Below are 27108 nucleotides of genomic sequence, written 5' to 3'. Positions count from 1 at the left end.
GCGGAGCCTCGGAGAGGAAGGCGCTGGCTCGCTGTAGTAACTCACCGAGGCTGACTGATCGGGCTGATCGGACTGATCGGTTCCACGTAAGTAAGTAATGCAGGGCATTCAGATATTATTTTACGCCTGGGTTTTCTTCAGTGTAATACTATAAAAGACTGTGCAATACTAAAGACTGAATTCTGAAGACTGTAGAACATTTGTGTTACCATTCAAATTAGGAAGTCAATCAATTTAGCCCCAAACTTTTGCTACTCCTTAATAATTGTACTTAAAATTTGTGTCTAAGATGAAAGAAAACAGCAGTTTTAAAAGCTTCAGTTATGTGCACATAACTCAGTAGAGATTTAGGCTAAATGTAAAAACAAGTACCACCAATGGAAGCTTTCAGCAGGTAGGTCCTCAGACTAAACAGGTTATTTATAACTTATTTTCATTTTCAGTCTTTAAATCCTACCCAGTATTTCCTACACGTGAAAACAATTCCCAGCTATGACATACATAGTCTGGTTAGCAAGCTGAATTCTTCACTCTGTCTGAAGATTGAAACCTGGCCGGGGATCTGGTAATCCTAGCTACTCAGGAGGCTGAGATCTGAGGACCACGGGTCAAAGCTAGCCCATATAGAAAAGTCTCCACAGACTCTATTCCCATGAGACTCTACTACCTCCAATTAACCACCCCAAAACAGGAAGTGGAACTGTGGCTGTAAGTGGTAGAGTGCTAGCTTTGAGCAAAAGGTGAGGGACAGTACCCAGGCCCTGAGTTCTAGTCTTGAAACCACCATCAACAAAAGAAATAAAAGTCCGAATCTATCTGAAAAGCTTAGTAGATAACTCAGCATAAAAATCTGGAAGTGTAATTAAAAGACAAATGTTAAAATGAGGCACAACAAGCTTTCACATTAATTTATTAAGATTCATTGTTGCAAAAATATGATGTGCAACAAATCAGGATACAAGTCATTGTATTCCTAACAAGTCAGGAAAAGAAAATATTACACCTCTTTAGTAAATCATGTCCAACCCAACTATTTCTTACAGAGACCAAATGACCACTTTGTACACATACATCAGGATTGAATGTCTCACTGTGAAATGATAGTACTATCATCTTAATAAAAGGTCACAGTAATTCTGTCCAGATGACAGCATGTGAACTTGTAATGAAAACATTTTTGAAATATAAATATATATAAAAGTGCATCAGTGTCTGAAGAAATTCTCAGTTGTGTTCTATGTGAAGGGTCCCAAGGGATATGCAAGTCAGTGGCCCTGAACACCAAATATTACCTAGGTTTATGCAAATAAACCGTTAAGCATACATTGTTAAGCAATTGTTAAGGGGACATTGAACACTTAGAAAGATTGCATACAAAAAGTGCAGTGCAGCAGCTGATGTTATTTTTCAAGTTCTCCTTTTGCCAAACGGGATGTGAAAATGCAGAAAAACTTTAAGTGCAAATGTTCTACCCTTTTATAGGCTGTCTTGTGCGATGGAATAAAATGGCTATCTGAAGTGAATAGCTTCAGTTGTATGTAAAACTTCCATAGCATTTAAAAACTTAGTTCTCAAGCAAAAGAAATTACATCTATTATATATACTTGCAACAAATAATTCAAATGAGTTATCATTGCCCAATGTTAAAACTACTACACTTCTATTATTCAGAACTTTAAAGGAAAGTTACCTTACGGGGCACCTCCTGACTGGTGTTATAACAGAGAATCAATCACTGAAGGGGAAGAGGTTGGAAGGGCTCCTTCCCAGTCAATTCTTTTGGACTAGCTTAGAAAACTATATTCACATGACCAAGTTTCTGTCAGTTGGCCCTGCCATCCAACCTAAGTTCTTAACTCTGTCTTAGCAGCTCAAACTTCGCAATTCCCATTCCCTCCATACCAAAATATGTCAAACTTGTAAGTATATTAATCCCTCTCGCCACTGGAGATTTGCTTGTGATTCATTTCTCAACTATCTATACAGGATGGGAAACATAATCACAGAAACAAAACAATAATGTAGCTGTCTATACTGTAATGTGATCGTTAGTAATTTTCTACTTTATACCACCAGAATGAGGCTGAAGCTATGATCACCCGACAAACCCTGTCAACAAACTGGCCTGTTCTAGTTATACTCTCAACACACATTTATTAACTGAAGAACACCAACAGGGCACTTCCGCATTAAATCATTTCCCACATTCCCTGAGCACCCCCACAAATAGCCAAATAGTAATGCTTATGTAGTCATTTGAAAGAAATCTTCCAAGAAGCAAACCCCTTACTTCTTAAATGCTGGGACTGTGGGCAGATGAAGAAATTAGAACTACAGATATTTACATATTTAGAGCAGACATCAGTATTCAGTGCAGGTAAGTAGTGATGTCCATAATGAAAACCTACATTAATTTTCACCACTAGTGAAAAAGGACATTAAGTAGTAAGCTTCAATTGGAGCACTGTAATTGCTAACCCAAACTGTTAAAACTTGCTTGTGTATGAACAACGTGGAGGAAAATATGGACTCTCACGCCTTGTTGGCCTTTTCTCCTGCAATCCGCAGTCTCCTATTCACATACTGTAGGCAGCCTTCAGCCTTTCCTGCTGGATATAGAGATGACACCACCAGCTGTCCTCACACGTACTTCACCCCTCAATGTACCTCAAGAGGTACATTTAGTGACATCTAAGACTTTATCCCTTTATAGAGGTTTGGTTTTTCTTTTATCTTTTAACTATGCTAGTTACGACTACTTAGAAACTATTCCTTCACATCCTCCCACTCCTCACCCTCCTGAGTTAAAGACTATTCAGCTTAAGTATGGGGTTAATATGTCTTTTCTTAGTGCTATTTAGGAATATGAATAAGTAAACAAAGAATCCAATTTCTTGACTAAGACAACTTGACTAAAAAGAGGAAACACATATCCTAAGTGTAATAGAGATGGTGACAAGATACATGAAATCTAAACCAGTGAAATTCAATCCATTATCCCAGGAAAAAGACATAAAAACCTACAATTACAAGTGCTTTCATTTCAGTCAGTAATGGTAAGTAACATCAAATAAAACAAGGAAATGTTACAAAGTACAAATAAACTTAAATACTTCTCTTCTAACTTACATATTTATAGGCATGAAATACTTATTGTGGGCACATTCCTACACCAGATTCCATTAAGGTAGAAGTTCTCCTTTCAAAGCTGTGATTCACAACATGTCCCCATTATAATTCAAGTGTTATCTGTGTTCCCTCTGAAGGCTTTCTTTCCTTTTGAGACAGGATCCTGCAATGTAGCCTAGGCTGGCTTTGAATTCATCAAGCTCCTGACTCAGTTTTTTGAGTGTTGGGGTTACAAGCTTGGACCACCAGGACTAGTTGTTCACTTTGTTAGAAAAATATCACCTTTGCAAGTTGTTTCTGGAAGTTAGGAACACTGAATGTAAAAGCAAGTCAATAAACACAATAAGGAGTTGAAATTATTCTTTGTATTTTTGAAATTGAAGCGCCAAGTACTTAATGTGGTGGAAAACCACCTACCCAAAAGCTCAGTCTATTTTGAGATGATAACGACATACAGATGAGTGACAGCTTGAAATGTCCTCCAGATATTGTATGCAATTACAATGAAACCAAACATGATCTTTATTCATAATCCTCATGTGGTAAATTAAGAAGGAATGCCTAAGTAGTTACTATTAAGTTACCTTTTCAGCACAAGTATTTCTAAGGTTTCACTAAGTAACCAGGCTTTGACTTAATTCACTGTAGTGACATTAGTACAGGACAGATATGTTAGATCAAGGTTGAGAGACAGCTGGAGAATCCTCAGAATCCTCCAGCATCTCTCAAAACTAGATAGATGTTAGCTGGAAAAAGTTAAAAAAAAATTCCCTTTTGTAACAGAAACTTTCTACTAACAAACAAACAACACAGTAAAAGACATGTGTGTTCAGTACAGGAGAGGATAAATCTTAAAAACAGCTTACATCTGCTTCAATTTTGCTAATCTAGGCCACTCTTGAAAAAAGCGTTTTATATGAAGGGCTGGATAGTGTGACCTTCAAATATAGAGGATAATTAAGTTTACTAAATATGTCTATGTCATTTAGTATATGACATATAGTATGCCAGTTTGCTGTAATTAGGCTTTGTTTGGAGGAACAAATGAAATTTATTTCAATGTAGAACAAAATTTTCATGTTTCTATTACATGTGCCATCCCAAACAGCATTATGTAATGGTGCCTATGACTTGCAAGCTTGACCTGATTATAGTATTGCCAAACAGAATTCCACAGAAACTTAAAAGCATAACTTATGTGACTAGGTCAAAGTACTGTCGAATAAGTGACCCGGAAGCATTTTGGTAAAGTGCCCACAGTGAGAGCAGTTTCAAAAGCAGCCCATTTTCTACAGAAAAGTTGTGACAGTGAATACTCATCACGTTCTCTGCAATGCTACATAGCACTCACACATTCATGGGCATGAAACCCTGGACACACAATTCCTTTCACATTAGTGAACAGATCTTAAGATTCTTTTTTTTTTTTTTTTTTAAAAAGAGCCTGACTTTGGGCCAGAAGATAAAATATCCCATATATACACATACATAATTCCTAATTTCTAAGCCTCTTAAAAATTTCTAGTTCTAAAAATGGCTTTTTTGGTTTGTCTTTAAAAAAGGAAAAAGTGTGCAATGCACTTATATTTGCACTTCTGAATTAAGGAACAATATATGCTAAAGTGAAAAAAAAAACCAACTTAGGAGGGGTATTAATCTATATTATGTACACAATCTTTGGGTATTCATGAGAATCGGTTTATCCCTTGGAGCAACTTAATTTTCTAAGTCACTCAGGAAATGTATTCAACCATTTACAAAAACAAAAATTCTAACATGCACTTTACAAAGTCATGATCTTATTTACCTGCACATTCTTCCACAAGGTAAGTATACATTAAAAAATATTGCTCAAGACATAAAAATATATATTATTTCTTTCCTTTGCCATTTATGCATATAAATATTTTACTGAAGATGCATCCATCATTCAATAAACAAATGCAAAAGTTGCTTTATATAAAGTGTAGTTCTCTGCTATTTAGCAATATAAAGTACAAAATGATTACAATATAGCCATTAAAGAGTAAAATTCAAGACATCTGCAAACCAATACAGCAGTGAACAGTTCCTTATACAAAAGTCCATTAAGAAAAAGTCAAGTCAACTTTGTAACAGATTACATAAAAATAAAAGCAAAAAGAGCACTGCTTCATCAGCATATTCTTCACTTCTGTCTGAACTTGATGCCAAACTTACTGTTCACTCTTCGGTTCATCTTGTTTTCCATTAAGTTCTTGATCAACTCTGTTTAATTAAAAAATGCAAATAATTAAGCACCAACAACCTTCTTTCTAAAAATAACACCTATTTTTAGCATAGAATATTATTCTGTTAAATAACAAAGCTTTGCAAAGAAGCAGACACAGTAAAAAGATTATCAAACATTTTCCCCCACCAGAACAAGAGAACTTTCATATGGCAGGAGGACAATGGCAAGAAATGTGAATGTTGATTCTTCATGAGATTACAAAAATACCTACAAACACATTTCTTAAAAGTTCACAAGTTGAAGTTTGGCCACAGCAGGTATCCAGAGACTGGCAAGATGAAGAACAAACTCCCTCAAAAATGATTTTATCTGAAATATGTCACTAAAGCTATCCATAGACCAATTCATATTTTGTTTTGTTTTGTTTGCCAGTCCTGGGGCTTGGACTCAGGGCCTGAGCACTGTCCCTGGCTTCTTTTTGCTCAAGGCTAGCACTCTGCCACTTGAGCCACAGCGCCACTTCTGGCCATTTTTTTTTTCTATATATGTGGTGCTGAGGAATTGAACCCAGGGCTTCATGTATACGAGGCGAGCACTTTTACCACTAGGCCATATTCCCAGCCCCGACCAATTCATATTTTAAAATCTAGTAATAAAAGTGCATTCTTACAGAAATCTAGTTCTTCTCCAGAATTCATTGATAATACTTTTGTGAATGCCTTTCATCTTATTTTAATAGCAAGAAGCCAGAAGACATTAATGTTCTAAAGTATCTAAATATGCATTAAAAAATCTTACTAGATTAATGGTCAATGGCCCCAGCAAATTTAGGTACATGGAGACTTGAAGGATTACACAATAATTATAGACAATGCTTCAGAGATCACTCACAACAGTCTACTGCTGTGTGTCTGCTGTCTGAGTCACTGCTGTGGAAGGCAATGTTTCAAGCCATCTGGGACAATGCAGGAAGACACTTTTCACACTTGTTTCCATCATTTTCACCATCAACACCCATTAGTAAGATTACTCATGTATGTAGGAAACAGACCTAACAGCCCTGGGCTACAATCTAATGGTCTTGGGCCTAGGATAACTACAGATTAACATTTTAAATACTCTTTATATTGGCTTGTAATAGTATATTTCCAATCTTTTCAAAACTGAAATATAGTTATGAACTAATACCATAACTATTTTTAAACTCTGTTGAAACATTTTAACAATTGATGCCCGGGCATGCTTGGTCAAACTACACTGACTTTGACAAAAACACTAGCAACATTAAAAAATACTCAATATTCATCTTTTGCCTTCCTAAACAAAAGTGCTTATTGTGGAGATGTTAACTCAACAAGTTTCCACACCTACCAAGTTTGTTTTATTTATTTATTTTTGGTCAGTTGTGGGGCTTTAACTCAGGGCCTGGGTGCTGTTCCTGAGTTCTTTTTGCTCAACACTAGTGCTCTATCAGTTTGAGCCTTGGCTCTACTTCCAGTTTTCTGGTGGTTAATTGGAGGTAAGAGTGCCATAGATTCCCTGCCTGAGTTGGTTTTCAACCATGATCCTTAGATCTCAACCTCCTGAGTAGCTAGGATTACAGGTCTGAGTCACCAGTGCCCGGCTTCTAAGTTTTACTTTCAAAGACATTTTCCCATATTTAGCCATGTGATGATGCTTTATGCTTATAATCCTAGCCACACAGGAGGCTGAGATATGAAGATCTCAGTTTGAAGCCAGCTGGGCTTTTTAGAGAAGTCTGAAAGGTTCATACCTCTAATTAATCAGCATAAAAGCTGGACTGGATAGAGTGTGGCTCAAGTGGTAAAATGTCAGCTATGAGTGAAAAAAAGCAGATCTAGAGCTTAAAGCTAATCCAAGTCCCAGTACAAAAAAAAGAAAATTCAAAAAACAAAAAATATGCTCCTATACCTAAATTTAATAGGAAAATTGTTATTATTCTCAAGTTGACAATAATTTCTTCTTTTTTAAGACTAGAGAAACTGGGGCTGGGGATATGGCCTAGTGGCAAGAGTGCCTGCCTCGGATACACGAGGCCCTAGGTTCGATTCCCCAGCACCACATAAACAGAAAACGGCCAGAAGCGGCGCTGTGGCTCAAGTGGCAGAGTTCTAGCCTTGAGCGGGAAGAAGCCAGGGACAGTGCTCAGGCCCTGAGTCCAAGGCCCAGGACTGGCCAGAAAAAAAAAAAAAAAAAAAAAAAGACTAGAGAAACTGGATATTACCCAGTGCTGGAGATATATCTAATGGCCCTGTTGAAGATTAAACACAAGCAAAACTGAAAAACAAACAACAACAACAAAAAATCAAGCTAAAACAATAGTGACAATTTCAAAAGGGACATTTAAACAGAAAGTGTGAATTCCTTTCTTTTTTCAATTCTAAATTACTTTTTGATAGCTGAGTAAATGCTAAGAGCATTTTAAGAAAGGACATTATGGAGTGTATTTCATCAATAAGTGCAACTCATTTTTTTTTGGACAGTCCTGGGCTTGAACTCAGGGCCTGAGCACTGTTCCTGGCTTCTTTTTGCTCAAGGCTAGCACTCTACCACTTGAGCCACAGAGCCACTTCTGGCTTTTTCTATATATGTGGTGCTGAGGAATCGAACCCAGGGCTTCAGGCAAATGAGGCAAGTATTCTACCACTAGAACATATTCCCAGCCCAATGCAACTCATTTTTAATACAAGTAGTAGCTGGTTCCAAAGTTTAATTTAGATTATTTTAAATTCCATCTACTTGTCTGGCAAATGCATAGTAATGTTAAGAAGGGAACGAGAAATCAGCATGATATAAAGTCACTTTCAATATCTCTGTAAGTGCTGGCTAAACTATAAATAGCCACTTAGAAACGATTCTATTACATGAGTTCTCACCAACAGAGGCAAAGTTTGTTTAAAATTAAGAATGTTTGAATAATATTTACAGTTGGTTCCACCGATGGTCAAAATAATACAAATAAATTTCTCACCTTCAACTTTAAGGTTCTACTAAGCCCTAATTTGTGAAAATTAAAAGTCTACAAACAAGCTGGATATGGTGACATATACTTGCAATCCCAACACTAAGGAGGCTGAGACAGGAGCAGTGATGGGTTTGAGGCCAGCCTGAACTACATAAGTGAGGCAGTGTCTTAAAAACAAAATGTTGCAAATAAAAAGTATATTAACAAGTTAGAAACCCAATCATATGCTTTTCTGAGTTTCCATATAAATCAACTAGTAACTACTTAATATCTTTGCCTTTCGTTTTCTATGCCAAGCTTTAAATAGACAATAGGTTGTTATGCTCAAAGCAGAGAAGTGTTCAAAAAAATTTTAAATGAAAGCAGAGTGTTTAACTGTTAAATGGTTCATTTAGGTATTTTATCACATGTAGAATTTGACTAGTTAGCAGGCTATTTAATTTAAGCATACAAGGAGATCAATATTGGTTAGCCAAAGCATATATGCATTGCAAATATAATTATCGACCCCAATAAAATAAATTGATTCCTTAAAGATACTGTGAAAGTATGTATTTATTCAGAAAAGGTCCTGCTGGCCTTTAACTCAGGATCTTTGGCCTCAGCTTCTCAAGTGTTTGGACTACAGGCCAGCAACACCAGACCTAGTTAAGGGCTAAGCAGATTTTTTTTGTTTTCAGTGTGGGTGATGAAATCCAGGGCTTTGTTAGAAAAGTACTCTATCACGTGAGCTACATGCCCAGCCCTGCATAAATATTACAGAAACAACACTTGAGTATTTTGGTATTTTAAATACCATGCTCAGTAATTTCTTTTGCTTATTTAGACAGTAAGGAAAGAGGGGGTTGAATTACTAATTGGAATTATATCTGGTATTAAAACAGGGTGAATCCAAGTCATATTCAGCATCAGAAACTTTGGGTTCACCTTGTATTTGAGGTTGGGGTACATTTATATTTACAAGTGCCATTATCTTTGTTTACAAGCTAACCAATAAGAGTTAGTCTGTGCAATGCAAATGGACTAGTCTAGATGCAACCCAGTCAAGGTGTGCATATACCTTTTTTGTTTCTTTTTAAACTTTTCTTCTTCATACCTTGGTAGGGAAAATTATTTCAGTAAATACATGAAATGTGATTAATAAAAACATAAACAAAAAAGGTACTACTAAAACTATTTATAAGTTTGTAAGCCCAACTTTTTAAAAGAAACACTATGTAGAAAATACAGACTGACTCAATAAGTCTGGCTTGGATACATCAAACTAAAACCTCAGACTAACAGACCACAGAAACTTCTCTATGTAACTGATGCTTAATTATTTATGTTAACAACCCAATGCCAAGTCTTTTTAAGGGTTTAACAGAAGTGAATTTAATAACCAGAACAAATTCCAGTCACTGGAAGATACTAAGGTTAGGCTGATTTAACTAAGTTTGTTTCTCTGTGGCAACATGATTTTAAAAATAGCACAGGAAGTTTCCACAAATTTTGAGAGCAACATGCTCTATCTAGAGAATGCTCCTAAGTATTGACCAATAACTGTATTACTTCTCAGTCTGTAAAACCTTTGCTAATACGCAATGAATCGACCAGAAATCACTTCCCCATGTTCTTCAACTGGGAGTCTGAAGAAAACGGTGACTTCTGGGAAGACATGAGGGCATGTCCTCTTTCTCTGTTTCTTTGTTACAAATATATGAAGTGAGATTAAGCATTGAAATACAGTACCCTTTGCACATCAAAATGTAAAGACTCAATACAATGAAAGAAATGGAACAAAACATACTGTTTTATGCATTCGGGTATTCCAACATATTCCATGGGAACAAGCTCTGCTAGTTCTGCCAAATTAAAGACGTATCTAATTTTTTGGCTGAATTTTGAGCTATGGAAAGAAAAAAGAGAAACAATTACCTAAATAATTCTAATATAACTGACAAGAAATTTATACAAAGAATGTTTGTTTTTCAGGTCAAGAGCTTTTGGAGATTACCTAATAAATGGTCTTGTAACAGCCAGAAGTGTCCTGATAAACCAGGAGGGATGTACAATAATTAGAGATTTTAGGTTTTTCCGTAACCTGGAGTTTAAAAAAGACAGAAAAATTAAGAATTTCTACAATTTCTAATGGTAGATGTACAAGTTTATACAAAATAACTGAAAAAAAAAGAGGCATTCTAATTTTCTCATTTAGACATGAAACTCCTGAAGACAACGTGGTCTTGAATTCTGAGTGTCCCATGTAATTCTGCCAAATTTATGTTTATAGAATAGCCAGTTGTTAAGTGTCTCCTAGTAATACAGTCCAGGACTTTGTCAGCCAGGCCAATAATGAATATAACAGGAAATTACTTTCATGTCTCAAGACTGGGAGAAATTGGTACTCACTCCATCAACAACATGCCAAGGCAGTTTACAGGCAGAAATGGGAGAAAAGATAACCAAAGCACTAAGCACCATGAAGCAAATCTAATGGCTACTCTTTTTTTTTTTTTGCCAGTCCTGGGGCTTGGACTCAGGGCCTAGGCACTGTCCCTGGCTTCTTTTTACTCAAGGCTAGCACTCTGCCACTTGAGCCACAGCACCATTTCTGGCCGTTTTCTGTATATGTGGTGCTGAGGAATTGAACCCAGGGCTTCATGTATACGAGGCAAGCACTTTTGCCACTAGGCCATATCCCCAACCCCTAATGGCTACTCTTGAGTACTTTAAGACTAAAACTTGAAGGGATTATGCCAGACTTCTTTTCAAATGAGCAAGTATGAAGTTGTTCACCATGCATATTTCACATAAATGAAATGAGGAATATATACACGTGCACGTTTTTTAAACCACAAAAGCTAATGTTTGAGTTGGTTACACTAGTTTAAATTAGCCATAAGAAAAACGAATTAGAAGACTAAAGTTCCTCCAACTGGTATAAACTAATTCCCAAGCCAATAAACACAATTCTAGAGTTTGCTCCAAAGAAAAATTGCAGCTAAATACAAAACAAAATATACTAAGCAGCCAGGTGCTGCTAGTGGCTCACATTTGCAATCCTAGGTACTCAGAGGCAGAGATCTGAGTGTCTTCATTTGAAGCCAGTCCAGGCAGGGAAGTTCATGAGACTCTTAACCAGCAAAAATCCAGAAGTGGAGCTGTGGCTCAAGTGGTAGAGTACTAGTCTTGAGCAAAAAATCCCTCAAAGACAACACCTAGGCCTTATCACGTGCCACCTGCCCCCAATATACTAAGCACTTTATATCAGACAAAACACTAAATGTACTACATTCTCCACTCTTTCCCAAGGTACAAATTAAATTAAGTAGAATAAGGAAAAATGAATAATCTTGTAAGTTTTGAAGAATTCGTTATTTTTATAAAGCAGACCCAAATTAATTTCTTTGACTTTCCAAAATATTGTCTTTTGAGAATAAACACTTATGAAATTACCAAATAGTATTTAAGAAGTAGATATGTAATACTTAAGTGACAACAGAAAATAAAAATCCAATAAATCCAATAAATATAAGTCATTCACACTTGCTTTATGCTCATATTTCCATTACCTTCTATCAATCTGTTGATAGCATCTCCTGAGCCACCCCAGACTGGGCATTTTTCTTCGAGTTGTTGCACCATTTAAATAAACTATCATGTAGTTTTCTGCTACTAACAACTCCAAAGTGCCAATAACATATCTGTAAAAAACAAATTAGATATAATCCTTAAATATCACTGTGCAGAAATGCATTCATTGGCTTCTCCAAATTAATACAAGTCCCTTCTCTCCCTCACAATCAGGGAAAATACAATTACAATTTAAAACTGTACCGGCTGATATTATAATTATTTAAAACAGTAAGTTATTCCTTCAAGATACATATTAACATATGTGGGATTTGTTTCAAAATTATATAGTGGGGGATAAACTGGGAATGTAGTATAAATTATTAGATGCTACAGTGGGTGACTGACATAAAGATTTCATATATCTCTTTTGTATATGCTTGAATTTTTTCACAATAGACTGTAAGACCCTCTCCAACCTGAGAGACAGAAAGAAACACTCTATGAAAATTGAAGAGTCAGCTCATTACATGGGATTTCTAGGGACAAATTTAAGTTAGCCACATGATTCTGAGCTGAAAGTAACTTCCTTAAATTTAATGTGCCTGCAAATGTAAAATAGATCAGTTGAAAAAAATTCAAGAAACACTTTCTAATTTTAAAAATGCCAAAACCATTTTTTTTTTTGCAAACCAGTTTTACAATGCCTGAGGTAGGACTTAAATAATCACAACTGGGATTATTTAGTTTTTATACAGCTCCAGTTCACTTCCTGAACCTACAAGTCTAATTAACTCAAATTCGATCTATACATTTTGTTAAGCTATACTTACTTAAAGAGATTATCCATCAGGTACCTATAGTTAGGCTGGCCACTTTCAGGCATAAAACAGACAGCAAACACAACAATGGCATTTAATCCATCCCCATAATATCCTGAAAAAGAAATGAAGATAAAATTAACCAGTGTGATTTTACTCTGAAGTCTTCTGAGAAGTTATCTGTATGGCTGATAGGGACTGACTGACTTGAACTAGCATAGTATAAAGCCAGTCATACTTAAGCAAGCAGAGCAATACAGTGACCTTTACAGCAGACACCCACTCACAACACCACATCTGAAGTAAAACATTCAAACTATGGCTAAAGTAGCTGCCTTATTTTGTTGTTGGTTGTGGGGCTTGAACTAAGGGCCTGAGCGCTGTCCTTGAGCTCTTTTAAGGCCAGCATTCTACCACTTTGAGCCACAGCACCACTTTTGTTTTTCTTGTGGTTAAATGGAAGTAAGAATCTCAGGGACTTTTCTGCCAGGGATGGCTTCAAACAGAGATCTTCAGATCTCAGCCTCCTGAGTAGCTAGGATTATAGTCATGAGCCACTGGCCCCTGGAAGTGGATGATTTTTTAAAAGGAGATATTAAAACAAAAAAGTGTATATCTGACATAATTTTGGTGACTAAAACTGTACAAAAATGTATTTCAACTAAACCTTTAGATAGTAAGCTGTATCCAGTAACAATGCTTAAAGTTATTTCTATTGTCTATAAACACAAAGTAAACAGATCTGGTATTTCAAGAACATTAGAATCTTTACTAAAGCTTTCTTAATAAGTCACAATACACATTAAGTGTAGTAATCCAATAAGATAAGATCCCTAAAGAAAATGAAGTACTATTTCTGAAAGGTATTAGGTTTAAGCAATAAGGCAGGTCTTACAAGTTGACTTTTATGAACTAGCTGAATTAATAACTAACTGGACTTTCTGATCCAGATTATCTTGCTTTCTTCATCTTGAATAAGAATAAATTAGGCATAAGAATGTAACTGCAAATATCCATGTGATTTGCTTTCAGATGAATGAAGAATGTAGAGATAAGGAGGGTAGTGCATTTGGTAGAGAGTAAAATAAGTGGAAATGATTCCATGTGAAAAAAAAAAATCAGTTTTCCCAACCTACTGGCTCCTTTGGGCAGTGTTAGGACTTAAGGAGACCCAACATGCTCTCCAGAATGAGCTGCGTTCTGACGCTATTTGCACAGTGCCTAAACTCTCAATGTTCTACAGTTAAGACTGGCAGGAGTTAGAACTTGAATTTTCATTGTTTTCCTGTTTGACTTTGTAAGTTTCCTATGGGAATGAACTAAATTTTATTATTTCTGCACATTTTTTTTTTTCTGGCCAGTTCTAGGCTGTGAACTCAGGGCCTGAGCACTGGCCAAAAAAAAAAAAAAAAAAAAAAAAAAATTTCCTGGGCATAGACAATATTCTACATTTAAGAGGATTATATACATAGGCATTTAGTTATAGAGGTATTCTCTCTGTATTTATAGTATATAAATTCACTTTGTATGAATTATAAAGCCATACAAAGGAGAGAATGTAAACCAGTTTTGGGTGGTGAAAAGACAGGTGGGAGGGAGACCCTTTTCTTTTTTGTTTTGTTTTGTTTTTGTTGCCAGTCCTGGGACGTGGACTCAGGGTCTGAGCACTGTCCCTGGCTTCTTTTTGCTCAAGGCTAGCACTCTACCTCTTGAGTCACAGCGCCACTTCTGGCTTTTTTCTATATATGTGGTGCTGAGGAATCGAACCCAGGGCTTCATGTATACAAGGCCACTAGGCCATATTCCCAGCCCCGGGAGACCCTTTTCAATGCAAACTCTTATGTAGGTTTTATTCTTTTACTTCAAACCAGTTGTGTTCCAAAAATGATGTAAGAATTATTATTCTTTCAAATTCATGTAATATCTTTAGGGGATGGATACTTTGCATTAAAAATTTTTTTTTTGTCATTACTCAGGGCCCCACATTTAGGCAGATGCTCTATTCCCTTGAGCCACTCCTCCAGCCTCTTTTAGCTTTGGTTATTTTTGAGGTAGAGTTTCCCTTTATACCCATGCTGTGCTCTTTATGCTTCACTAGGTAGCTGGAAATGACAGGTCCTTGCCATCAGGCCCAGTGGTGAGATGGAGTCTTGAGAACTTTTATGCTTGAGCTGACCTCAAGTGGTGATTCCTCCATCTGTGTCTAGTGATTACTACCTCCCAAGTAATTAGGATTGTAGGCCTGACCTATCATACTCAGCATAATCTTTAATTAAGTCTTACCTCCATGGCTGATAACTTTTTTATAGGGCTCAATTGCCTTCATATCAACCCTGTGGTCCTGTTCTCCAATCCTGAACATACGCCAGCGTCGTCCATCTTCTTTTTCCTCTGCTGCTGTGTATTCAGTAATTGAGTCTTTTCTAATTACTTCAGTAGTTTTGGGTTTGGGAAGATCATCTGTTAAAATAAAAGTTTTTTGAATTGCAAATTGTTATTTATATAATAAAAATGAAATAATAAGTTAACCACTTTACTATCTAGATTACTCAGAGATTTTTTAAGAATGGTGCCTCTGTGCTGCCCAGATTGGCCTCAAACTCTTGGGCTCAAATGATCCTCCCACTTCAGCCTCCCAAACAGCTGGGCATACAGGTACACATCACACCGTGCTAGTGTAGGGAATTCTCATAGCATCTTTGGAATTTGAAGTATCTCTTCCAGAATACTGGAAAAGGCTTACTCTATCCTAATATGACATCATTTTATGTGTTTAGAAGTCAGCTTTCTAAGACTTTTTTTTAAATCTCCAATTTAGCAAAGCACCTGATCACAGTGCAATGTGTATCCACAAATTTAGAGAAGATAATTCATATAGCCATCATTTATAATTCCTTTCTAGGGTGTCCACTTAAGACTTTATTGCTACTTTGTTACTACTACCGGTTACTGCCACTACCTTAGAGTCAATATTTTTAGCATGTAATTCCCAAGCACTGTAATACAAGATAGAAAGTGGTTAACTGCTCAGTGATCATTTTTCATGTGATCATTCTGAAGACTGCATGCAAACGTTTATTTAAATTAACATTAGCCAAAGCACCAATGATTAGGTGTAATTTATACTTGCAGGTTGCAGTTTAGCTGATTTTAAATGAAGTAATGATTTTCAAAATTTTAGTATCATAGTCCTTACCAACAGATGGGGAAGGGGGAACCTACTGCATGTTAGTTGTTTCCAAGATAAAGCTGTTAACGGAAAATATCCTTCCAGGAAATGACTACAGCAGCATTAAAGAAAGAAGAGACAAAACACACAGGCAGAGAACTATTTCAGTATCTTTAAAAAGATTGCTTATTACTGGACTGCATATTGAACCAGTAAAACCATAGATAAAATGCCTAATGTCAAGCATAACTTCAAAGTAAAATCACTTAAAGATTGTATATAAATTAACAGCTATACAAAAATATTATAGACAGCTCCTGTCTAATTCAAGAAAGCATGCAAGACAAAATACATGCCAATTTCTTTGAATTCTAAATAAGTAAAATGGTAATGTAACGTTGAGGGCTAAGTACACCTTAACTCATGTTGGTAATTTTGAAATGGAGCATCATTAGGTAAAATAACTTAAAAAAAAAAATCACCCTCAAAACTGAGGGTCCCAGTAATCCCAGGAATGTTCTCTTGAAGGAAATGGAACACTATCTTAGAAATTACCAGGTACTGGTGTAGTCTTAGCTACTCAGGCAGCTGAGATCTGGGGATCACGGTTCAAAACCAACCAGGGCAAGAGTCTGAGAAACTCTTTTCTCTAATATATCCAGAAAAACTGGAAGTGGAGCTCTGACTCAAGTGGTAGAGTGCCAACTTGGAATAAAAGCAGCCCAGTGACAGCACTAGGCACTGAGTTCAAGCCCAAGGACTGTCACACACACACGAGAAAAAAAAAAGGAAGAAAGAAAAAAACATCCCTAACTCTCTCTGCAAACCTATAAGTACTTGTAGTGTATTTTTTGTTAAAACAAAACTTTATAGCAAAAGACAAAAAAAATCCACCTGTTTATTCTACTATAAAGTTTAGAAAACCACAGAATATTCCATGTATTTGCAGAATCTTGTATCTTAGTAACAATGCAGCTTAAAAGAATAATGAACTGAAAAAAATCCCTTAACATTGTGTTTTAGTTGACTTCATAATTAAGTTTTAAGGTTTAGCACTTATTCTGATTTCCCTAAAAAGAATGGCATTATAAAAACACGGATGTACATGATGAAAAATATTCATTAATGAGGCTCAATCAGAAACAGTGAAACAATTACCTTCCCACTCAAATTCATTACTGTTCTCAGATGGGGTGTCTAAGCCATCTAAGTCAATCTCCCCACTTTCATCCAAGTCATCTGACAACACAGAGCCATCACTAGGATCCAGTGTTAGGCTAATGTCTGGAGCAGTTAGTTTCTTTCTTACTTTATTTCCATTAACTTCTAGGGAGCCTAGAATTGAAAAACAAAGAAAAAGAAATAGAACACTTAGATGCTTGAGTTGAGTAAGAGAAACATTTCAGCTACTTAGTTCCTGAGAAAAACTAAACAAAACTCCAAAGCATTAGTAATTTACAAAATGTGGATTTTGATCAGTATTGCTTCTACATCATTGGTGAGATCAATGAGGCAGCCATATCTTTTTCAGTAACAGAGGAAGATTTTAGTTCCTTCTTACTAAAAAAGGTCTTTTCTATTTATTGCAAAACATTTGCAAAAACCAGTCTTTTTTTTTGGTAAAGCTCAATTTCTCAAGCACTCCAAAACAGCTCTATTCAATGTGCAATTAATTTCTCCAGTGATTCTTTTTCTTGACAAAGAAACATTCACAAAACAACAACAAAAACAAAAATCCACTGAGAGAAAAGTGCTAAGTACTTACCAGGCTGGTTCTCTGGTCCAGTTACACCTAGTATATCTGCTTCAATACTGTCATCTTCTGGTAAAGGGCTGGAAGACACAGGCATAAGAATCTTTAACCCAGAAATTAAAAAAAAAAAATTCTCAGGGGCTTGGGAATATGGCCTAGTGGCAAGAATGCTTGCCTCGTATACATGAGGCCCTGGGTTCGATTCCTCAGCACCACATATACAGAAAATGGCCAGAAGTGGCGCTGTGGCTCAAGTGGCAGAGTGCTAGCCTTGAGCAAGAAGAAGCCAGGGACAGTGCTCAGGCCCTGAGTTCACGGCCTAGGACTGCCCCCCCCTCCCCCAAAAAAATTCTCAGACTGTTAAAACATGATTTATATATAATTCTATGTGACACATATAATACATAAATTCCTTAAACCTTTCCTTTTTTTCGTGCTAATCCTGGGGCTTGAACTCAGGGTCTGAGTGCTGTCACCAAGCTCTTTTGCTCAAAGCTGGCACTCCACCACTTGAGCCACATCTACTTGCAGCTTTTTGGTGGTTAATTGGAGATAAGAGTCTTATGGACTTTCTTGCTGGGGCTGGCTTTGAACCTCAGCCCCCAGATCTTAGCCTCCAGAGTAGTTAGGACTACAGGAATAAGCCACCAGTGCCCAGCTACAACTATAAATCTTATGCAAAAACCACAGACTATAAATTCCAATGCATCAATACAATGTAGTGCATGATACGCTGCATGCAGCTACTTTTCATTCATGATGAAAACATGGTAACAGTAGCTATAGTTCTGAGTTTTGTGCTCCTCTACTACTGTCACCATTATGTATGACAATGCCTCCAGCTCTACATATACCAACTGCTAAGGCACTTCACTGAGCCTTGGAAGTCTTCTAAACAAGATGAGATGGAACCATCTCTTAAACGTAAGGTCTGCCTTTGGAAAGTGTCAATGTGTCTGGCTAGAAGAATAAGAATATCCTTGTTTGTTTACTAAGTTTTTTCTTGGAAAAAAATCCACACAACTTGGGCCTGGGAATATGGCCTAGTGGCAAAGAGTGCTTGCCTGGTTTACATGAAGCCCTGGGTTTGATTCCCCACATATATAGAAAATGGCCAGAAGTGGCGCTGTGGCACAAGTGGCAGAGTGCTAGCCTTGAGCAAAAAGAAGCCAGGGACAGTGTTCAGGCCCTGAGTCCAAGGCCCGGGACTGGCAAAATAATATCCACACAACTCAAACGTTCTTAACAGACAACCAAAGAGTCCCCTTCTAGGAGTTCTCACACCCTAAATTTTTAAAAATACATTAAAGTACTCTTTTGAAACAAAGGGCAAGTCTGAGATTTAAGAGCTCAAAATAAAGTTATAGATTCCATATACACTTGTAAGCAAACAATATGCAATAAAGTCATTCTAACTGTTGAATGTTCATTTCTTTGCATTAAAATGATCACCTGGTAATACCACTTTTCTTTCTTTCTTTCTTTTTTTTTTTTTTTTTTGCCAGTCCTGGGGCTTGAACTCAGGGCCTGAGCTTCTTCTTTTTTTTTCCCTCTGAGCTTCTTTTGCTCAAGGCTAGCACTCTAATACTTGAGCCACAGCATGACTTCTGGCCTTTTCTGTGTATGTGGTGTTAGGCAAGCACTCTACCCCAGCCCCAGTAATACTACTTAAAAAAAAAAAAAAAGTGGTATCTCAATAAAGAAATTCTGACATTTTGTTCTAAATTTGTTTTCAATGAAAAGTATGCTTACATGGGAAAATCTTCATCTTGCCATTCTTCTTTCAATTCTACACCTTCCATCCTCAACCTAGATTCAATGTCAACTTCTAACTCTGGATAATCCAGAGAGCCAGTATCCTGTTAAGAGAAGATAAAAAAAAAAGGGCAGGAATTTAATTCCCAGTTCACTTATCTATAGAAAAGGCACAAGAATCTTACTATACGTTACCTCCTATCTCTATCAACCATAGAGCTTTTAGTTCAATGATCTAGCTATGAAATCCATTTATCAAGTTGAAACTTTCTTTTTTCATAGAATTAGACGAGAATATTCAGAAAACACCCTGTTCTCTTCTAATTCAAACATTAGAAGAGAACAAAATATAAGTAACATGAAATCTGCTTGCATTAAGTATATTGTTAGGTAAAAGTATTTGTTTGCAATTATATACATACAGATTTGTGCCTGGTTATGACTTAAAATATATGTCATATTATGAGTTACATAAGAAATTGAAGTAGGGGCAAGATATAAAAATAAACAGATAGGTATGGTGGTACATGCCTATACTTTCAGCACTTGGGAGTCACAGTAGGATGACCAAAAGCTAGCTTGGGCTAAATAGCAAGACTCTGTCTCCAAAAAGTAAAAAAAAGGTAAATATATACTCCACTATAAAATTGTAAGTTTCCTCTCCAGTGGCTAGACATTCATTCTAGGATGCAAACACTAGTAAATAACATTTACATTCATGACTCGGCAGAGCTACGTAGCATGCCATCATTTATGCTTCTCTCTAGAGTTTTGATGCCACAACTTCTGATGCTCTTAAAAGTTTATCAGTATCTTGTCCAGTTAATGAACTATGCTAACTTTTGATGTGCTTCATTAGACATAACTTTCTACAGGGCACAGAGTAAGTTTCAGATACCAACATTAGCCATACCTTCATCACAAACAGATGAATTAACTGACTAACTTACCCAGCAGTAACTCCTTTCCTCCCTTCCTTCTTTCATATAGGATCTTGCTATATATAGCTCAAGCTGGCCTTGGTCTCATGACTTACCTACCTGCCTCAGGTGCTGGGGTTATAGACATGTACCATCCTGCCCGACTTCACATATTTCTTAAGTGCCACAGAATATCAGTGGAAGTATTAAAACAAAGTTATAGGAGGGCGACACTGGCTGGAAAGAATGACTCATGTGGTAGCATGTCCTTATAGCTGTCATAGCCAATCCTATCTTTTTTTTTTTGCCAGTTCTGGGGCTTGAACTCAGGGTCTGGGCACTGCTAGCACTCTATCACTTGAGCCACACTGCCACTTCCCACTTTTTCTATTTATGTGGGAATAAGGAATTGAACCCAGGGCTTCATGCATGCTAGGCAAGCACTCTACCCTAAGCCACATTCTTGGTTCCCAATTTGATTTAAAGAACTATGTATGTGTAACTTTAAATAGTATAAAATATCTGATGCCAACCATTCATATTTAAGGAGAAGTGTGGTCAGGTTTTACAGTTTGCCTTATTTGCCATCTCTCAAAACCCTCAAAAAAATTATGTTCCAGAATAACAAAATTGCAGTGGAAATTTCCTGAAGTGTTAAGATTTCATATAATAAACTTAATTAAAATCTGTTGAGATTGGAAGCCTTTCCTCCCATTTGAATGCTTACTTAGCCTTAGAAGGAGGTTTTGCACATTAAGAAAAAGTTCAATTTTTGAAGAACCACACCTTTGGCATAGAAAAAACAGATGTGTAGACTTTTTCTCATCAAAATATTTGCTTAGGAAAATTAGTTTACATGTGTCAATGTATATATTTATAATTATACATGGATGAAGTACTTGTAATTCTGAGGAAACACTGACCTAAGTAATTTTGAGTCATTAATGAAATAAACATTTAAAAATAACTGACACTGGCTGGGAATGTGGCTTAGTGGTAGAGTGCTTGCCTAAAATGCATGAAGCCCTGGGTTTGATTCCTCAGTACCACATAAACAGAAAAAGCCAGAAGTGGCACTGTGGCTCAAGTGGTAGAGCACTAACCTTGAGCACAGAGAGGCTCAGGGACAGTGTCCAGGCCCCAAGTTCAAGTCCTAGGACTGGCAAAAAACAAAGACATAGCAATGTTGGTTTTTAATACATAACATATTTTAATTAACACACATATTCAGTTATCGCTTTATAGCTGCACACATGCTAGCTATTTAGGAGGCTGAGATCTGAGGATCATGGTTCAAAGCTAGCCAGGGCAGGAAAGTCCATGAGACTCTCATCTCCAATTAATCGCCAGAAAACGAAGTTGTGCTTTGGCTCAAAGTGTTAGAGTGCTAGCCTTGTGTGAAGTTAGCCAGGTCCTGAGTTCAAGCCCCACAACCAATAAAAAAAGAAGAGATCACTTTACCGACTGCTTTTCTGTCAGCAACCCTTCTCTGTAGAGAGAATTTTTTTTAAAAGAAAAAAAGGATAGTTACTTTACCAAACCACCTATTTAGAATAAGAAGACAAAGATTATAGTCAACAAGTCCAAATAGTTAATACTGATTACTCTGTGTCATGTTAAAATGAGACTATTATATCACTGAGAGTTAACAACTGAATCTTCACTAAATTTTTAGTTCATCTTACTCAATATTTGCTATGCACAAATATATTTATCTAATTTCAATAATAGGAAAAGCTTTGGGATTGGAGGTATGGTTTAAGTGGTAGAGTGCCAGCCAATGAGTGAAAGAAAGCATCAGATAACAAGTTCAAGTCCCAGTCTTGGACCAAAGAATAACAAACAAACAAAAATAAAAACTTCCAACTATCTTGTCTCACTGCTCTATTGGTTGTTTGAAAAAACAAAAAATTCGAGTTTTCTGAATGTCTTTTTCAAAAATAGTTAATATTTCAAAAGTAAAAACAGTAACCAAAAGTTGCAAACAATTGTGTTTGGCACATTTACAAGCCTAAGATATTAAATGGATATTTATGAGGTATGACCTTGTATAGCAATCAAGCCTTTGTTCAACCTCTTTGGTTTATTTTGCTTGTTAAACTATATAAATAGGATTCCTATTTACTTTACCTCTAAAAATCATAACCAGTTTTTTTATTTTGTGAGGACATACATATATTTAATATAAATTCCAGTTGGTAAAATTATTCTTTCTTTTTCTTTTTTTGCCAGTCCTGGAGCTTGGACTCAGGGCTTGAGCACTGTCCCTGGCTTCTTTTTGCTCAAGGCTATCATTTGAGCCAAGCGCCACTTCCGGCCTTTTCTCTTTATGTAGTGCTGAGAATCAACTCTGGGCTTCATGAATGCAAGACAAGCACTCTACTGCTAAGCCACATTCCCAGCCCCACTTATTCTTTATTTGTAAGAAGAAATATTTCTCTCGTGAAAATGTAGAGGATAAACCAAACCTATGGGCTGTTTTATTACCAGAATAAGTGAACACTGACACCACCTTTAACTACAGAAAGCTCAACTCCTTTAGTCCTTTAAGCCTTCTCAACTTTTGCTTTAATATACTGAATCATGTGACATTAACACATCTCAGCCTATGACCATGGATATTTAGCTTGGAGGATGACTAATTAAGCTAGTTATACAAAGAAGGAGGAAAAATAAGCATCAATTAATTGTATTATTCCATCAAGAACACTGGGAAAATGTAAGTACAAGAGGTAGATAAAAATAAGCTAAACAATTAAGAGAATTCTACTCTTGGTAGCATTTTATCACCAAGCAGCTGGGGAAAAAAAAAAGGAAATAAAGAAGAGTTCATATAAGCACAACTACTATGAAGGAAATCATGATATTGCTGACTCACAAGTTAACTGTGGTGCTTCCCATTTTTTTGGTTCAGAAATTAAAAAAAAAAGACCACAAAGTAACATTTTAATACACTGCCTGTTGAAATACTAAAAATTAAAAAAGTAACAGATTGCTTCCTTACACAGCTTCAGAGGGTAGGCATGGGGGTAAATCCAATCAAGATAAAGAAGGGTTTCCAGAAGTAGTGTATTAGCAAGATAAGCAAAAATTAAATATTAAGATTATAGTTAAGAAGCCGGGAGCCAGTGGCTGATGCCTGTAATCCTATTTACTCAGGAGGCTGAAATCTGAGGATCATGGCTCGAAGCCAGTATAGGCAGGAAAGTCTGTGAGACTCTTATCTCCAATTAACTACCAGAAAAAGCTGGAAGTGAGGTTTTGACTCAAGTGGTTGAGTGCTAGCCCTGAGCAAAAAGGAGCATAGTGACGTGCTCAGGCCAAGAGTTCAAGGCCTGGGACTGGCAAAACAAAACAAAAAAACAAGTTAGAATTATCTTTAAAAGTTTATACAGTAATTTTACTACATGTAGCTAAATACTGCTACTAGAATAGATTCAAGTAATGCCCAATCTGTGGTGAAATTAATTCCATTTGGCAGTAGGAAAGCATTTGCCCATCTAAACAGGTTTCATTCTAAAATATTTCATTCTTTCATGAACAGCTTGTATGTTTATGACTGATCATCAAAACATCCCTGGAGCTGAGTGCCAGTTGCTCATGGTTTGAAGCCAGCCTTGGCAGTAAAGTCTGTGACACTCTTATCTCCAATTAGCCACAACAAGCTGGAAGTAGAGCTGTAGCTCTAGTGGTGCAGCACTAGCCTTGAGCACAAAAGTTCAGAGACAGCATTCCAACCCAGACATGATGACCCAGGAGTAGCAAAAGCAAAATAAGACAAAGTAAATCCCTTCAACAAACAATCCTTGAAAAAATCCTACAATCTTGCTTTTTGTTCCATTGACAAGTGAAGGATCACAGGTTTTTAAGAATGAAGTGAGATGTTCTATCAAGATATGTTAAAAGCAGGGCTGGGGATATGGCCTAGTGGCAAGAGTGCCTGCCTCGGATACACGAGGCCCTAGGTTCGATTCCCCAGCACCACATATACAGAAAACGGCCAGAAGCGGCGCTGTGGCTCAAGTGGCAGAGTGCTAGCCTTGAGCGGGAAGAAGCCAGGGACAGTGCTCAGGCCCTGAGTCCAAGGCCCAGGACTGGCAAAAAAAAAAAAAAAAAAAGATATGTTAAAAGCAAAATTTACTAGAATGGTGCTGACGTAAAAATAAAGCACAGGACAAGTATGTCAATCTGTAAGAGATGACATTAAGTTATCAGTAGGCAGAACATACTGGAGAGGTTTTAATACCTTTTAAAAACAGTAAAGCCTAAACCAGTTACAGTTACAAATATTAGTCTTAATGTGTAACAGTAACAAATTTGAAATGTTACTATTGCACTTTATGAAATCTAAGCTTAAAAAGATATTTTCCCATCTTTACTGCAAGTCAAGGTTAATTTACAGGCCCTGGATATGCTTACATTCTTCTTCTTTTTTTTTTTTTTGGCCAGTCCTGGGGCTTGCACTGAGGACCTGGACACTGTCCCTTAGTTTCTTTTGCTCAAGGCTAGCACTCTACCTCTTGAGCCACAGCGCCACTTCTGGCTTTTTCTGTGTATGTGGTGCAGAGGAATCAAACCCAGGACTTCATGCACACTAGGCAAGCACTCTACCACTAAGCCACATTTCCAGTCCTATACTTAGGTTCTAAGACACTCTCCTGATCACTAGTTCTATCTGAATTACTGTTAGAATGAACAAAACTTTTGTTACAGGGTGCTTTTCACATTTGTACTCATCATCTCATTTCAACCAACAAGCATGTGAAGCACACACACTGGCAATATTATGATCCCACATCCTGCTTCCCAGATGTAGATCAGAAAGAACTGTTTCTAACACAGCAGTCTCCATTCACTGGCAACTTCACATAGAATAAATCTGCAACTCCAGATTTGGTTACATTAATGTTCAAAGGTCCTGAAATGCCTAAAGAACACATAAGTAATGATTTATGACAATCTAGTTGAAGCTTCACATATGCAGAAGTGGCCTTCTAAGCTTCTTATCTAATCTGGACATTATTAGGCTGCAAAAAAGAAGATTATGAAGAGCAAGAATAGGATTTAGAGAAAATATTAAATGACAAGAGGTAGGGAGAAGCTGTTTAAGGTAACTTAATTGGCTAACTTCAGTTCTAACCACTGAGGAAATACATCCATTTACAAATGACTTAATTTTTTTTCTACCAGTTCAGAAAAATCTTAGCTTTTCCAAACAGAATATGTTCAGTTGAAGAAATCAAGCATTGTCAAGTGTTGCTGGCTCACAATTCCTTATTTATTTATATTTGGTGGGTCATGAACTCAGCACCTGGGCACTGTTCCTGAGCTCTTTTGCTCAACATTAGCACTCTACCACTTTGAGCCACAGCTCCACTGCCGGTTCTTGAGTGGCTAATTGGAGATAAGAGTCTCTCTGGGATTTAAAGCCTGGGCTGGGTTCTGTGATCCTTAGATCTCAGCCTCCGAAGTAGCTCGGATTATAGGCATGAGCCACCAGCACCTGGCCAGCTCACACTTCTGATTCTAGCTTCTCAGGAGGCTGATATTTGAGGATCACGGTTCAAAGCTAGCCAGGACAGAAAAATTCTAAGTGGAGATGTGGCTCAAGTGGTAGGGTGCCAGCTTAGAGCGAAAAAAACAAACAAGAACACAAGACCCAGTTCAAGCCCCAGTAGTGTCACAGGCAGACAGACACACATATGGGAGAAATCGAGTGTTTGTGTGTGTGTGTGGGGGGGCGGGGGGGTAGGAGGGGAGAGAGGAGGAAAGATCCGAACTAAACCTTTACTTTTTGAGGCTAAAAACGCGATGTATGAAGCGGTCACATACATACTTCATTCAACGAACTAAGTTGGAGGAACGATGATTAATTACCCTGATGCAGGCACAAGCTGTGTGCCTCTGGTCTGGCGGTGCAATGGCAGTTCCAATATAATGTAATGAAGACCCAAATAGTCTCTGAATTTAACACGCGTGTACCACGTTCTCCAGTGGCACCAACTACACCCAGAAACTCCCAATTTTTTTTTTTTTTTGGCCAGGTACTTAAACAGAAAAGGTAATATTGAAAACAAGCAGAGACTCGGCTTTACAAGTATACGCCCTGAATTCTGCTTCAGCTTGCTCCGGAAGGTCTATTAAAGCTGATTACTTGTGTTGTTTCCGCGTCTATCCTCCGAGGCTAACGAGATACACCAAGAAGTCCAAGTTTCTTTGTTCTGCATCAGGATGGACGCTGGGCATAAATACGGAACCAACTTGACTCGTCACCGCACCCAGGCTGGTGTGTGTGTGTGTGTGTGAGTGTGCGTGTGTTCATCCGAAGCACACACACCATAAACGGAAAAGGAAGAGGGTGGGGGTCAGGATAGGCAAAAGCGAAGAGCCCGGCCAAGGGCGGGACCGCAGCTGGGCGGGCCCTGGGAAGTGCCCCAGGCGCGGATTCTCCGGTGCCCCAGGCCACGGATAACCCCCACGGCTTCCTCGCCCAGGCGGATGTGGGCACGCGCCCCTCAGAAGCGCGCCCTCGGCCAGCTGGACGCACGCACGCCCCCAGGCCCAGCCCCAGCCCCCACCCGCAGCGTCCCGCCCGCCCAGGCCGCACTCACCCCGGAGGCAGCCGGGGCCCCCTCGTCCTCCTCGCCCCTCCAGGCCGGCGACGTGGGGCTGACGGCCAGGTCGCAGAAGGCGGCACCGAGCGGAGCCCGCTCCCCTCGGTCGGCGGTAGAAACTCCAGGCCAGTTCCCCGACCACAGAGGCAACACCAGCCGCAGCAGCTGACCCGGACGCAGTGAGCTGTCCCGGC

General features: G+C 37.8%; 1 protein-coding gene across 2 annotated transcripts; it reads right to left on the bottom strand.

The window, feature by feature from the left end:
* Positions 1-893: 893 nt before the first annotated feature.
* Positions 894-27108, bottom strand: Bnip2 (BCL2 interacting protein 2). 2 transcript variants are annotated; one of them, XM_048332973.1, is made up of 11 exons: positions 26912-27108; positions 19378-19484; positions 17638-17705; positions 17031-17207; positions 14987-15163; positions 12716-12818; positions 11882-12013; positions 10324-10410; positions 10117-10215; positions 9388-9423; positions 894-5376 (listed from the first exon to the last, which is right to left on the bottom strand). In XM_048332973.1, the coding sequence occupies exons 2-11, from the start codon at positions 19425-19427 to the stop codon at positions 5325-5327; spliced, it is 981 nt and encodes a 326-aa protein (XP_048188930.1). In that variant the 5' UTR covers positions 19428-19484; positions 26912-27108; the 3' UTR covers positions 894-5324. The 2 variants fall into 2 exon arrangements, with proteins under 2 accessions (XP_048188930.1, XP_048188931.1); XM_048332974.1 differs by lacking the exon at positions 9388-9423 and having other exon boundaries at positions 26912-27099.

This window comes from Perognathus longimembris, chromosome 23 (genome assembly GCF_023159225.1).
Source record: "Perognathus longimembris pacificus isolate PPM17 chromosome 23, ASM2315922v1, whole genome shotgun sequence".
In the NCBI taxonomy this organism is placed as follows: Eukaryota; Metazoa; Chordata; class Mammalia; order Rodentia; family Heteromyidae; genus Perognathus; species Perognathus longimembris.
This window is presented reverse-complemented; position numbering and strand designations above follow the sequence as displayed.